Raw genomic sequence first — 17,119 nt, 5'->3', positions numbered from 1 at the left:
TGGCACTCCAAACCCGCGGAAGGACTTATGGAGCGACTGAAGGCCAACTCCCGCCTGATGGATACGATGTTAGTCTGAGGGCACCGCTAGGTGTTCGAACCTCGGCTCAGGCCGTCGTAATTTCGATTCCCGATTAAATTGGATGAGGGACTGATCGGAGGGAACGACAGATATCTCATGATAACGTGATATCCTTTATCACTTACTATCACTAGGTACGTCGTGAGATTGATTGCCATTCTGGTTACATAAAAATATATTACATATCAGTTTAAAAACTACTAAATGTGACATACAACTGGCATACTGCCATACATCTTACATATCAATTATAAGATCTGAATGAACTTGTATAACCTGAACTATGGACGATTAATTTTGGATATTGATAGCTAATGTAAGAAGAGTAGAACATAAAATTATAATTGCATTAGCCCACCCACTTATTGCGTGTCAGTTTAACATATATCTTGGTGGCAACTTAAGTAAATCGTTATGTCATAGTGTGGTCGCTCATATGTTAGTAACTTCTTATGAGAATGCAATAAAAAAACAATTTAATAATATATTTTATTGTATATGATAAATCAGAGATAATGCGTAAAATTGTTCTTCGGAGGAGATTATTATTAGGGTTCTATACGATTTTTTTGTGTGACCATGTTACACTACACCTAAAAAAATGCTATTGCCAAACAAACTGACGGTCCAAAGGATGATAAGTAACAATAGTCGTCTATAGACAAGAATAACAAAGATCACGTAATTATGTGATGCCCATGTTACGTCTAAGGTGTTGTCATTACGGAAACCTAAGTTAACTGTAATTTTGATCGTGATATATAGTCTATAGGCTATAGCGTTCCAAGGATTTGTGTTCGTTGGCTATATGGCTATAGCTATAAATACGAATATACGAACTATACGAACACAAATCCTTGGATCGGTGAGGTCGCTCCGTGAAGCCTGTGACGACACCAGGAGACTTCTCCGTTTCTAGGAGGACCTTGACCTACACTCAGAACGGCCCAGAAGAGAGGCTAAAAGCGGGGAATAGAATCCATATTACACTATATACTGTTTTAAACTTGACGCGGTCATTATTTATACGTATAATTAGTAAAAATCACGGGATCTTACCACGTCTTATATTTATTTGCTGAGTTTATTTCATGATCAGGGGTAAACTCAGTTTACCCGTGATCATGGTGGTTGAAACACTGCCGAAATATCGGGACCTCGGCAAATAAATATAAAACGTGGTATGATCCCGTGATTTTTACTAACTATACATATTACACTACTATTACATTAGCCTATAGCCTTCCTCGATAAATTAACTATCCAAAACCAAAAGTTTTCATAATCGGATTATTAATACTGGAGATTACCCACATCCAAACTTATTAACTTTATCTCTTTTTAATGTTAATATACCTAGATTAGTATTCTATATATATAAAAAATAATATATACGGACTCCTTGATGCGCAAATTTTAATTACTAGTTTTAGTCTCCTATTAACATATTCGAAATCGAACCTTGTTTATAAGTAATTTGAAACTGATAAATTGCGGCTGTAATGCGATGTCGCTTCTAATAAACACTAATAACGTAATAACATACATCATCTCGTAACGCTCAAATGAATGCTACTTGAAGAGGTTAAGCAACGTTTAAGTCCGGTTATTTTTAAGATGGGTGACCATATACTGACATGTTGAAATATGCTTACCCTGGATTCCATTTTAAACCGTTTATATGGCAATGTAATGATCCACCATTCCATCATCATCCATAAAAGACCACAAATCATGCTAATGTAATTATGATTTTGCGACTCGTAGTATCATACAGTATGAGACATACACTGAAAAAATTATCAAATAAATTAGAAGTTACTCTAGAAATAACTACATTTTAATATTAAACCAGATTGTTTTGTTTATATTCACAAGATTGAACTAAACATAATAATAATACATATCAATCAACACTTTGGTGATTATTACTGAAGTTTGGTAGTCACTTAATTTTTTTTTTCAGTATACCTGTAGTATACTGAAAAACAGGCTGTGGCCTGTTTTTCTCTTTTACTTTTAAAGTCACACAGCCATTATCGTGTTAACTACCATAACTATTAATATAGTGGGAGGAAGAAATGTCTCAGCCATTAGAAAATTCTATTCTATAGTTGTTTTTACATATAATTATTATCTACCTACGTACTAATTTAACAACATCAAATGGATTTTTGACATTTAGAATTATTTTAAATACCAATCTGCCATTTCATTCATCTACTTAATTTACTTACGTCAGAATCAAATGGCGGTTTTAATGGTCCTTTCGACATAATTGCTACTTTGAGTGACTAAAAGGAGCACCTCTCGAGAACTAGATTATGGGCAGATCAATCGGACATTCACATTGGCAAATTTATCTGCTGATTTATGTACTATACAGACCTATAGAATACATGATGTTTATAACAAAGAAATTATTATTTAATATATTTTTTACACTATCGACCGCTCTAGCTACACGCTGTCTGAAATGTATTTTTAAGTAGTTAAGTTTTTTTTATGTAATTACATATTTCTATAATATTTTATTATAAATTAGTTGCACCACCCGACTTCGTCCGCATACTCCTAATTTTATAAGTTTTATGAAAATTAATATTAAAGAAACAAAAGAAAACAATAAAGGAATTTAGAAAATAAGACAAAAATTTTCTGAGAGTAACTAATCAGTTAAATCGTTCCTGTTGATAATATTAGAATATACATATATTACTATATATAATAAAACAAGCAACCTGTATATGTTAAACGCCCACGCTGACCGATTGTAACTACAAAACCAAAGTTATTGTTCATAAAATTATAACAGCTGTAACACGGTAGCCGTCAGCCAATAAATTATTTACAAACCAATATTTGAATAAAATGTGGACCTTAATTATATTATTTGTTATGCCGAGCCTAATTTACAATATTATGAGTTACTATATTTTATAACCAATTTGTGTTATAGCACGAGAGCTGACAGTAACATTGTAGACGCAGAATATTTTTTATCAGTTGGACATTCCTATTACAAAGTACTTTTGTTATATAGTATATAACAAAAGTACTTTGTATAATTATATACAAAAGAGTAGTAAATATTTTTTATTCATCATCATCACCAGCCCACTGCAGTCGACTACTGGATGTGCCTCTACCAAGGCAAGCCACTAGGCACGATCTTCAGCCCTTCTGTTCCAGTTTACTACACAATAAGTTTTCCTTTGAATAATTCCTTTATTTAAATATGTTTCTAATTAATTTTTTTCTTTGCAACGAAACTTTAATAGGTCAATAATATATGTATTGTATTTTTTTAAATTCTGCGTTTTATGAAAACGTAATAAAAAATGTAAATATGTAATATTATTGACACATGAAATTGGTAGAGGCACAGAATAGGCGAAATATTTATTGCCGCAACCAACTGGATGTGGCGACCTTTCACTCAGCAGGAAGCTCTCAGCCAAGTCATATAATACGACCAAGTTTGAATAACTTACATTTTTATAACTTCATTAATATAGTTTTTCGAATAAATATAAATTAAGTTTATTGGTTTGTAATTTATCCCTTTATTCTGATATAAATGATAATGCAGTAATGTTAAATTTACTTTTTTTTTTATGGAGCACTAGCTATCTCGCGCTTTCTTCCGCGTGAAATTTGTAGCCTATGTATTAATCTGACGTATATTATTATTCAGTTCATAATATTCATTTCATCATCATCATTCATTAAAATATATTTAGTAGTTTTTTGTGTGAAGAGTACAAACATCCGTCTATCCATCCCCTTTTACAAACTTACACGTTTATAATATTAATAAAATAGTAAAATGATGAACCGGAGACAAAATATGCGTGAAGTCAGGTCAATTAGTCATCGTGCTAAATTAAGCAGGAATTTATTAGGATGGTTTTTAAACGCGGACAGGCTGATGAGTACAAATGAACCCCGACGGCCTCGGCGGTCTAGCGGGGTTTAGCACACCGCTTTACTTCCGATGGTCGCGAGTTCGATGCCCCTCACGCTACAAACATTTGTATTATAATATTAGTATGATTGTTTGTATAGGTCTGGATATTTTCTATGTATATTATGTATATCTTTACAAAAAAAAAGTAATACATTTATAACATAGGCTCTGCTTACCGTGGAACTAGATAACGCTGTGTTAATTATGCAGGGTTATTTATTTATTTTATTTAATAGTATTTACTAGGAAAAGTGTAGAAATATAATTATAGGAAAATAATATGTAACTATTAAAACTAGATACTTGAAATGGCTCTGGGTTAAACACAGAATTCATAGAGAGGAAAAATAAAGCAAAATCATAACTACGTGATGCTCAAGGGAAAGAAAAAGAAATCGGCAATCCGAACAACAAATGGGCAAAATGGCAGGAAACTACAGGCTATAAATATTCAGAATTGGAAAGAATCATTGAGTTTCTGAACATAGAATACTAGTTTCACCCGTGACTACTTCTGCTAGTTCATGATAGTACCTACATCTTTGTGATACAATCTATCTTCATGTCAAACTTTATTAAGATTCATTCAGCCTTTTAGTTGTGAAAAATTAACAAACAGACAGACACTCTGTGGCATTTATAATATTAAACTTGTTACCCGTGACTACATCTGCATGGATAAAATAATCCGTCCACTCCGTCTAATATAATCTAAATATAAAGCTAAATTTATTTATTATTTACCTTTTTTAAAAAAAAACAAAAATATCAGTAGCCTAAGATACTCTTTGTAACTATCTGCTATATTAATGAAAGTCCCGTCAAAATCGTTCAGCCGTTTTAGAGATTATCAAAAACAAAGCCACAAACAGACTATTTTTTCCTTACCATACTTTTTATCTAAATACCATATATACTTTCATATGCATTTGGCTACATGAATTTGAAATTACAAACAGTAACTTTAATTTTATTTATTTATATAGATTAAATAAATAAAATGGTAAAATAAACATATTATAGGCTAGATGTTGATTTTACTTATAAGCACGTGGTATTTTCCTTATTCGATGTATTTATATACCAGCCGTATATAGTAATTTACGTTATAACAAACATTTTCCTCAAAATATACACTATTTATGAATGTAACAGTAAAACTAGCATCACCTATGGTTTAAAGGTTTGTGTAGACGAAATATCCATTTATATAGTTAAAACTCGGAAGAATTATCGAAATATATGTTTCTACAGAAATTATCATATATATAAATGTTTCAAGTGCTTTCAGGATTAACCAAAGTTACTGCGTATATAAACAATTGTAATAATTAACACTCCTTTCATGAGTCTCAATCCAATCAAGTTAATACAGATCATATTTATACTCACTATCCAGTTCTGTCTTATTTATTTTTATATTACTATGGTAGCTAAGTGATCGAAATTCAACTATAAATGATTTTACGTTCAGTAAGACTATAGATGAGTATTATTATTGATAAACAACATTAATCTATTTTTAATTTGACCATAGACTTTAACAATAAACAAATACATTGTCTGTATGCCAAATACATTGTAGCAGGTGTAGTATTGTCTTTATCGTTTTTATCTATTTTTTATGCATCATTTTAATAAACTATTACAATTATGCACTCTATCTCTATATAAACTATATGTGTGCGAAATTTGATACAACTTCAACCGCGCAATATTCGTAAATAAGGTACAAATTTGGTCTCACCTTACATATTAATATAATATGATAATATATAAGGACAAATGCTGCAAAATTAAATTACACAATCAATTGCTTGCAAATATGTAATATTAAAAAAGTAAATGCATCCAAAAATATTTCGTTCTATGCGACGCGGGGCTGTTACAAAAATGTCATTGCGGGAATACCAAAATTGTAAATCGTATGATTGTATAGTTCAAAGGCACTACCTGTATTTTTTGTTAAGGGTCCGAAGCACCGGCCGCGAGCATCGGGTCGCCAGTGCGTCGGTGCACCTCGGTAGAGTCGCGCGCACCTCGCGTCCGTACCGCCGCGATATATCGATAACGTCCGAATCGTAATTCGATTATTAACTACTCTAGAACTCGTGTCCAAAGTGTGCATTTACATAAACGGATATTGGACCAAACAATTTTGACAGTTCGTGACATTTTGTGTTTTGTTATTGCATTGTTAAGCGTGTTTTGTTTAACAATAACTTTGATATATGTAACTTTTAGATTTGTGTCGTGTATAATACACTTTATATTTAGTGTTTTTATAAAACTAACCTTTATTTTTTATCAGTGCATTCAATAACTAGTGTTGTACTGTGAATATTTTTTGTATGTCTATGTTGAAATAAGTTGTATAAATTTCATGACAATTGAAAGTGATGTATTTGAAAATGTATATAAAATCGGAAAGGTTCTACCAACAGCCTGATAACCAGCCACTGAAAGAGGAGAGATGTTTTTCAGATTTTGAGGAAGAATTAGATGATCGTAAGTCATTTTTATATATATTATATTATAATGAAATGAGTGAAAAGAATGAAATTAATTGAAAATGAGAATGTTACATATATCCTCAGTTTAAGGATTCATAGGACGGCTGTTTTAATAACAATTGATTATGAGCTATTAAAATACATAAAATAAATAAATAATATTGATCTACGTATATTTTGACCAGATATATAAAAAATAGACTATACATAACGTGTAGTCGCTGAGAAATTGCAATGTCTATAATTATAATATTAATGAAGTGTTATAGCACATACCATACTGCCATTTTTAATTAATACAGCTCTTAACTTTAATTAATATAATTTATAATTCAGTTATTATTTAGCAATTCACAAATCATATAGTGGGCCGTTTGCTAAAGGTATTTGTTTTAGTACAATTATCACTGTCTGATATTATTACTTTTATCTACATTTTTTAAACAATTCTTAAATCTAAATAACTCAAAATATGTGTATAAAATTGCCTGTGAATTCTTACAAATGCATATTATATGATACAGTTACATTTCGATGTACAAAACATTAATTAAAGTAATTTAGTTAACATTCAAATACATAGGTGATGGCCTCGGTGGTCTAGTGTTTAGCATATCGCTTTAATTCCGAAAATCGCAGGTTCGATTCCTTGAACGGTACAAATATGTTTCTATGCATTAAAAAAAGTATCTATGTATTTGTATTAGTTGTCTAGTACCCATAATATAAGCTCTGCTCACCTTGGGACTAGATGACACTGTGTAAATTATCCTGAAATATTATTATAAACTATTATTATATTAAAAAATATATAATTAAAAATTATTATTATAAACTGTTATTCATGTTATTAAAGTCAGTTTACTACTGACTTTATATGAAACTAATTTACAAAAATAGACTGTCAACTGCAATTTTATGATATTAAGTTAACCATCATTGTTAACTTTATTTTAATAGTTTTAACAGTATGATGTATTGTAGGCCAATTTGAAGCGTGCTCTCGGAAGCGTTGATGTCTTTTGTTCGCGCGATAATCCGTCGGATATTTATTCGCTCATATAGCCTTTATATAATTAAATTACTACTGTTTTTGTTAATCATGGTTATATAATATATAGTAGTTTTATTTATTTTAATTTAATTCAAATATAATGATGAGAAATGGGAAAGATAGAATGAAAATCATTATGTATGATAGTTGTATTCAGCAGCGCTGTCCAGTTGAAATATTGCAGATGCATTATTTGCATTTAGCTTTTTACAGATGAAATAATCTTTCTCTCTTTTCGGCGTAAATTCTTTATTTATTTCTTTAGTATTTGTATTTATGATTTTGGCAAGTTGTTACCACCCCACCACTTGAAAATCATAAATACAAATACTAAAGAAATAAATAAAGAATCCATACATTTCACATTTTAACCCTAAAAGTCTTCTTGTACCGTCTCGACAATATTACCGAACACAATCATTTCAACTTTCACATTTTACAACTGCATCAGGTACGAAACTGAACCTTGGAAAGGCTTAAGGGCTAATTAAACACAAAGAGAGTCGGAACATCAAATGAAGCAGGTACGGAACCCAAAATGGCAGATCAACCAACCGTGCCCGCAGATAATAAGGGACGATAATGTTGACCATATTTTTTGTGTGGTCAATTTATTGTAAAGAAGGATTAGTGGGTTCTTCTAAATTAAAGATTCTATTTATTCACAAGAAATTCACAATTATTAAATATGAAACTGTGACTGTACATTTTTATGTGCAGTGTTATTTGTCATATTTTTATATTTGTAAAAGTTAACTGTTAGTTTTTAATTAAATAAGTGCGTCAGTTAAATTCTTGTAAAATTATATATTTCATGGGTGGTTAACTTTTTAGACCAACTGTTAGTATTTTTAAATATAGTTACTTTAACTAACGTTGGAAATACAGAATTTTGTTATTTATAACTAATACTTAGGTTAATTATCGGATTTTAACCAGTTAGTATAGTTAACTACAGATCAAGCAAAGCTGTTCTATAAGCTATCAAAGGGTGAGATTTCAGGTTACAAGGCTTGTCCACCTGAATAGGAACGTATATGTCACGAGCGTCATGATGTTCGCTTAGGGTCAGGTCAGCCGTTAGCTTTTTGTCATTCCAATTATATAAAAAATGCCTTCAATAAATAATATTCTCCAAATTATTATTTTGATTTTATTATATGTTGTTCTTAAGAATTACATTGAAATATTAATATTGTAATAAGTTATAACAGTAAAGACAATAACTGTTGTGTTACCTACCTACTGTGTTAGTTTATTAGGAACCAACAAATCGCCCGGATCAATCGGGTACCAAATTGTACCGTACTTAAAGGTTCTTTACATGAAAGCAATTGAGATTCTAAAATAGGAAAATAGGAGTTAAGTGTCTTCATTTCAAGTCGAATAAAACATAACTGTCTTCGCTGTAATGTTTTCTAAATATTTATCGTACGTTCATAATTGACTATTATCATTCCATAATTGGCAAGTATTGCCCAAAATTGATTGAAATGACTACTTGTTATGTAGATTACCTATTCAGTTTCTATAATAAAGTACTTTACCCAAAAATAGGCTATCAATAAGGTTGCTAGTTTTGTCATAAATTTATGCTGAACCTACTTGCTGACATGGCGATCGTAGTACCATCCTAAAATTGAATATTTTATGACTAAACTTAGAAAGACATGACTAAACTGTTCGTAATTTTATATGGAGAAAACGAAACTATTTCCTTTACGTTGTTTTTTTTTTTTTTTTTGCAATTTATCATATTTTCTCTACTTTTGTCTATTTCTTGGACTATTAAGAAAAATAAGCTAAATCTATGTATAATATAATAAGCTAAAAACGTCTATTACTAATATGACTAATAAACGTCAATCATTTTTATATGTAAAATATAATGTAGATAAATATCAGCTTGTACAAAGTAAATTATAAACAAATTTTCAATTTGTAGTAAATAATGTAATTGTACTGTAAAACGGTTAAGTACAACGCTTCGTATGAACATTAATGTTAATTCAAAACAATAAAAATAATTAGCAATATTTATTTTACAATGTACTAAACGGTTTACTGCGTAGCTATATTTGTTTAAACCCGTTTATTGTTTACAAAATCGTATACATTAAATGTCAATGAATATACACTAAAGTGTTTTAAGTGTAGATTTAATTCAACTATACTTTATAGAGAACTCTTTGTACTTAAAACTGTTATGATAATGTCTTCAATTTAAGCAACACAAATCAATTCGTGTATAGACTGTATTACAATGATATAAATACAAACTTAATTCTTATGTAATGTATCCTGACCGTTATTGTAAATGCATGTTTAAAAAGTTTGTTGTTAATCTAGTGGTTCGTGTTTATAGTTAACTGATTTCACTTTTGCACTATCATCTTCTACTGACCATATACCGTTATCACTATAATGTATAGTATGCGTACATTATTATATATATTATAGTATTCTCTATAAGTAGTTTATGACAAGAGGTAGTAGTAAGTTATATTGTTATATCGATATTGAAAATAAACTAGGTGCATACCTACTTCTTGAATCGATTTTTATGAAATTTCTATGGTACCAATCGCAAAATGTATCTCTTCAAATAAAAATAAATAATCCAAATCGGTTTTGTTACCGGTTTAATAAATCATAAATTAAAGTTACTTTACAAAGTACTTAGGATAGAGATTGTCGTTTTATTATTATTATTATTTACTATTAACGATATAAGAAGGATATATTTATGAAGTCGCGAGTTGAAGTCTAATTCAATATACCAAATTATAATATCGAATAGAAGCTACCTTATTACCCATCTATTTTTGACAACCTTATAAAATAAATTAATTAGATATAACTGCAAATATCAGAATTGTATATACGCATATGACAAAGTAATGAATAAAAACTGTACTTTAACAATATTCAAGTAGTGATGACATGGGATATTTAAAACACAATACAACACGAAATATTCGCATTTCATTGAACATAAAATGCGACCTCCACGCGAAAACAACAAAGCATAAATAAAAAAAGGGTCTTACTCTGGCCTTTTTCGACCCCACTGCGTATTATAACTCCAATGTACTGAGTTTCTAACCAACAATGTATTTACACATTGCTATTGAATATATTTGTCACGCAACTTTCGACCTTATTACAATTGTAATACAAAATTATACCTGAAGAAAGATAAAGGTAATTTTTTTGCAAGTATTTAACTGCATCTTGCAGTTCCTAGAAGGAACATTATGTCCTTACTTACCTGACCATTAGAAGTAAAAAAAAAAAACAGGTAGGTACCCGACCTACACAGTATAGTTAAAAAAATGTTTACAGCCAGGAAATCGCTACAATGTCGAACGGTCATGATGATTGTAAACGTACCCAGGGGATAAGTTATTGTAAACTGCAGTTCAAACAATGTGTAATATTGTCAAGGCTGAGTAGGACCTGTGATTGAGATATTTGTTTGAAAATACTGTAAAGTAATTCCTACACGAATGTAATCCTAAATAGGATGACTACACTCGGACTAGAGGTGGATATCGTAGTGAACCAACATTTTACATGGCCACATATGATTGAGTAGGTATATTTAAACCCAACGTGGCAGTTGGCCAATATATCGGCAACGAACTTGCCGAACAACGAATTTTCTCGCTTTAATTTGGTCAGATCTCATCTTTATAATTCTCTCAGACCACTGTCAAATCTCACTCTCCATCCGAGCTTACAGAACAACAAAGCAAGCTGCTTAGCAACTGAAATAGATAACACTAATATCCTCCTCGCAGTCTCCTTTGTACAATGGAAAAACTTTTATAATCTGTAAAGTATTTTTTGATTTGTTATCAGTAGTTTTTTCACTAGAGAGTCAGCAAAAATATAAAATTTTATTGGTCAACAAGATATGAACTCACTCATGTGCTCTTTTACTAATTAGACCCAGGGGAGCAAACCACTACACATCTCATATTTCCTTGTAATAGTATATAGTTTAGATGTATACCTATTTATAACAACAGTACACGAACACAACTAGCCCTACGAAAACTTCTGCTGTATCAAATCGCAGCTGAAGTCAATACATGTTAATTAAAAAAATAATAATAATAATAATGTCAGTGAAACAAATAAAATAAAAAAAAAAAACAACAGTACACGTAAAACACAAAAGCAATTAGGATTTCTGTACAAAAAATAAACGGATTACAAATCACGTGGATCTCAACAAAGCGGCATATTAAAGACGTAGGTAAAGGTAAAAATTCGTCGTCAGAAGTCAAGGTGAAGTTCAAGTGCGGGGTGACAGAGGTCGTGAGACGGGCGCGTGTGCTAATGTTGATTCACTGCGGGCCGAAGGTTGCGCCCTCCTGACATTCAACGCTATGTTGCCAGATAACAGTGTTTTTTATGCAAATGGAGGACTATTTATATTTTTCCTCAGTCACTGACTATTATTATGAACGGAATATTTAAATACTTCACTAGTTACAATATTTTACTAGTTGATATTTCGTTAAATTACACTTTTTTTATACAACTATGCTGGCAATCAAGAAACAGTCCAACTGTTGGTAAACGGTTACCGTAGCCTATGGTCGCTTGTAACACCAATAGTATCACATATGCGTTGCCCATCCTTAAGAAACCTTAATATACCGCCCTTGCTGTTGTCACCAGAGAAAACCTCGGCAGGTAGTCCATTCCACTCAAAATTTCTTTATTTATGTATTACATAGTCTTATGTAAAGTCCAATGTACCGTCAGTTGTAAATGCTTTGGAGTTAAGAAACATTGATAGAAAGAAATGGTAATAAGCTAAGAAGAATCTCTAGTATTTAATCATTTGAATTTAGAATACAAAAACAGTTCTCGTAAAATTTAAAGTTAACCTCAATATAGGTATATAAGAACTAAGCATTTCGATTGGCTGCTGAATTCAAGGCTGAAGTAAATAAACGTGGTATAAGTAAATACAGTAAGCGGATAAGTTTCGGGTTAGCTGAGGGGCTAACACCAACTTATATAGCCGTCCTAATAATTATACTTCAGATGTAATAATTTTATAAAAAAAACTCCTACTATCTACTATTAAATATTGATATTTCACACCCTCGTTGGTCTAGCTGCATAGCAATATTTGTATTCATAAGTATAATTATTATATTGGTCTGAATATTTTATATCTATATTACAAAAATAACTATAAGTGATTTAAATACCCATAGTACATTCTCTACAAAGTAAGGAATAGATGACACTGTGTCAGTTGTCCATGCTTATTAAAATAAAACTATATTGTTTATGAAAATCTCTTAGAGCTATCATTTATAGAACTGTATAATTAGTAAACGAGAAAGCTGGTTATTAGCTCGCTGAACTCCCGTGACATGAGCCAAGGCGGGTCGTAGTGGGGCAAGGTAGCGGCGGGTCGCGTCGGTTCGAATGCTAATACAGGTTAATTGCGAATTCAGAGCCAGCCTGTAGAAAACAGACGAGACGAGTGGAATTTAAACCATTGAACCTCACCGTATGAGTAGCATCTCAAGAATGCCTGTGCACATGTAGGTGGATACATGTATGGATGAACTCGTTCGTCTATATGGTTATTATGCAGGAATGATACAATCCTTCAGTTTTATTGGGGTTTGGCGTCGTAAAAAATCAATATCATATACATATTTTCAAAATTTTTGATATACGTTTAATAATATTGAAGTTTCTTTTTATATTTTTAACAATTATCAACCCATCTGTTATATTACGTTTCGCGAACAAGAAAATAAATATTTTAAATGATGAATTTAAATTTAAATCGGCTATAAATGTTCTAATTATGAAACAGAATACTTAAAAATATGACGATAATGTCGTAACTAAAAATAAGTTGCCTACCCAAATCAATTAACCGCGGGTTCCCTAAACCGGACTGGGTGGTTGTCATCGCCTGAGAGGTCGTCAAGAGGTCATCTCCTCATTTGAACAAATGTTTTCCTTGGCATCCAAACGTTTGGTCCTCAAGGGTACTATTGGGCCCGTACGAGGGACTGACGACTCGTTTAACTGTTTAACGTGCTTGACTTGTACTTGTGTCAATATTTGTAAGCTGCAGATGTCTATATTATTTGTGGATGTACCTAATGTGTTTATTAACGGTTACTTTTAACGGCGTACAAGATAGTAATTCTTATTTTATGGCACTCCTTCTACAAGTTGTATTTAAACTTACATATTACATGTATCCGTAGGTTTAAATGAATTAGAATAAGAAGTACCTTATTATCTAGAATAAAAATTATATCCGTATCAATTGTAGAATTATAATTATGGTTTGGTAAAATATATCCAAACATCTTTAGTTTTTTTTTACATACAATCGCTGTTTTAATCCATAACTATCTAATGTAACTAGTAATGGTCACATATTCATATACATAAATATATATTTATTGCAACATTACATTACATCTTGAATGGGAATATGTCTTTGAAAAAACTGAACATCATTTTTTTATCTTAATACCCTTTACATTTTATCCGGGTTTCAAAGTTAATGCTTTGTTTTGTTCAACACAATGTAAGTAATAACAATTTTATAATATATGTATTAGCTTTTAATTTTTTATATTCAATATCTACCTTTATATATGACCATGTATACAATACTAGATCTATACCATCAATATTACTAACCCAAACGAACTTACGGGATCTTAACAATATTTCCAAACAAATTCTCAAAACATCCATCGCACCTTAACATTACCTGGATAAAATGGACCTTATACATATGACTTTACGATTAAATATCAAATGGTTTTATTGTTATTAAACTGAGATCACCAGATGCTACCTCCATCGACCCGAAACTCACCTGTCAGTATTGACTTTGTCCAGTCGGGCGGTCCACTACATAAACATTAGTGTGTTTGTATTTGCTTCTCAACCACCTGCATCGTAACGATGCAATGGTCACTGCAGTGCTTAGATACTCCTGATCTTCTACGTACCTGCCTTCCAATTGGAATTTGTTTATACATACATTTTATAAAAAATACTGATCGCTATCTTATCTGAGATATATTAATAATATTAACTGTTATTAAGAACTTTATGAACCTGATAGAACCGAAAACAATTATTGTTAAAATGTTTTTACTTTTTAGAATTTGTGTGAGCTTATCTGAGAAATTGCTTAATAGATTTTAGTGCTGCGATTTAAAATGCGTTCTACATATTTTCTACTAAATAAAAACGTATATCACCATTACTTTCGTCGTTTGATTAGGAAAACAAAGCACAACACATAAGTGTATATGAAATCTGAAAATAAAACTGTACCGTTTGCCCATCTGATAGTATTTTCTTCAAGTAATTTAAAATCACCTTCAAATAAACTTAGCAAACTGAATAATAGATTACATTCCATTATTAGTTTGTAGTTTTTTGTTTAAAAATAAACAGTGCCAAACCTGCCAATTAAAAAAGTCACTAATCTGTTTGCTATGCAAACATGTAGGTATGTATACTTTAATTAAGGCATTATAACTGTCTCCATGTTAGTGTTGTCAGCTTAGTAAGTTTACTACAATTACTGGTCGATTTGATGCCATTTGAAATTTTGTTTCTAGGTTTTAACGTATTTTAGTGAGTTTGGTAAACAGAAAATCATTAATACAAATTTAACATTATACATTACAAATATTCAGTGAATACATATTTTTTTCTTATTGAATAATATTTATTACTTACCTATTTTTAGTAGTATTTTAGTGAAAATAAGCTTTATTTTCTTGTAAAATTATAATTTTGTGATTATATGAGTGATTTCTTTAACGTTCAACAATTTGGTAGTTTTCGAAGTTCTAGCTAGTGGAATTGCTTATATTTTGTTGGCAATACTGCTCCACGTGCCTTAGATGGACTCACGGGCGGTCGTGTATCTCCCACCCACGCTTCACTCACCGGGGACGCGTGCCTGACGCGCACCACAAACAGACTTCAATACATGTTGATTTTTGTATTAGAGCACCAATGACGATATGCTGTATTGTGATCAGTGACGGTTTTGTATTGATATTATATATTTCTTCAAAGATTTCTGTGACATCCTCATTCTTATAAATAGAATAATCTTTATTCAAATAAAGTTTTGCATTTTTGCATAGACTTTTTCTGTTTACGAAACATTCAGAATAAAATAAGTTCTGTAAGTATAACGGTTTAGCGAATAGACTACCTGGTCAGTTTGACATGGTCGCGAGTTCGGAAGCACTTGTTTTGATGAGTATTCATCTGCTTCTACCTTCTCTGATGTTTTTTTTCTTTAAAACTACACTATTTAGGTTATCGACTAGATAGGAGCGCAAATACAATCTATGTTAGTAATAGTTTGAGATAACGTGATGTCCTTAGTATACTGTTCATGTATTAGGCGACGGTTACCACGTCATGTTACCTCATCTGTGGTTACCACTTACCAACAGGTGGGCCGACAACTTGTTTACCATTTCTACTATATAAAAAAAAGAAAAGGAATTGGAGTTACGATAGATTTACCACTAAAACTAAAACGTATCTGCAACGTCAATTCTACGCCGGAAATTAAAAGAGAAAATTTGCTTGAATGCTGTGTATTTCATTTGTGCTCAAGTTATTTGCCGGTGTGTATATAATTTCAAGTATTCCCAGTGCAAAGTCTCAAATGTGAAATCAAGTATAAGGCTTTTATAATCTAATAGCATTCCATCAGCACAGTGACCGCAAAATGCTTGGTATGACACGCGGTCAGCAGGTGCTACTTTCTGCTGTCACACAGCATAAAACTTGTAAAACTGTATAATAATATTTTACATATATATGTATATCGATAGTAATAGTAAATAATCTTAGACAATTTACACAGTGTCATCTAGTCCCAAACTAAACAGAACTCTGCTTAATTTGGTATAGAAAATAGTTACCTGATGTATATAATCATAAAAGGATAAATTTAAGATCAAGTAGTAATAAGTACTTATGAGACTGTTTCAGTTTCAGCTATAATCACGGTAGAATACTAATATTACATTTTGAACTTTTCGTACTAAATTGATTACGTACAACGATTTGTCTGAACGTTTTTAATATTATTTTCAATTTTCCACTCTACTTCTTAGATTAAATTTTTCAACTTTATAGTTGCTAATACTGGCTTTGAGCTTGGTATACATATTACAACTGACCTTGTATTTAAAATTGTTATATCCGATCAACGCTAGAGTTGACTGGTAGATGCCATCAAGCATTAAGTCCACCATGTATACAATTTAATGTGCAAAAGAACAAATAAATGAAAGAACTAAACATTTCAAACAGGACTACCTCAGAGTGTATTTCGATATCACAATGTAATCTATTTTTTATTTTTCTTTTAAAACGTAATCAAAGTAAACTGAATGATTTTATAACATTTTTATTCTTCAATAGTTCGTATATTGATCACCATAT

General features: G+C 31.0%; 1 protein-coding gene across 3 annotated transcripts in view; it reads left to right on the top strand.

Annotated features, from left to right (window-relative positions):
* The window catches only part of LOC131846761 (uncharacterized), a 268,899-nt gene that overhangs the window by 187,727 nt on the left and 64,053 nt on the right, over positions 1 to 17,119 (top strand). The window contains exon 1 of one of the 3 annotated variants that reach the window (XM_059196153.1): positions 6,071 to 6,559. The exons of the other annotated variants lie outside the window; for them this stretch is intronic. Within the exon in view, the coding sequence (XP_059052136.1) occupies positions 6,451 to 6,559 (109 nt within the window). The 5' untranslated portion in view covers positions 6,071 to 6,450. Of the gene's footprint in view, positions 1 to 6,070; positions 6,560 to 17,119 lie in introns of those variants that run through there. 3 annotated transcript variants of the gene reach the window in all.

This window comes from Achroia grisella, unplaced genomic scaffold, assembly GCF_030625045.1.
Source record: "Achroia grisella isolate CSIRO2021 unplaced genomic scaffold, CSIRO_AGI_Agris_v1 utg512, whole genome shotgun sequence".
NCBI lineage: Eukaryota > Metazoa > Arthropoda > Insecta > Lepidoptera > Pyralidae > Achroia > Achroia grisella.
This window is presented reverse-complemented; position numbering and strand designations above follow the sequence as displayed.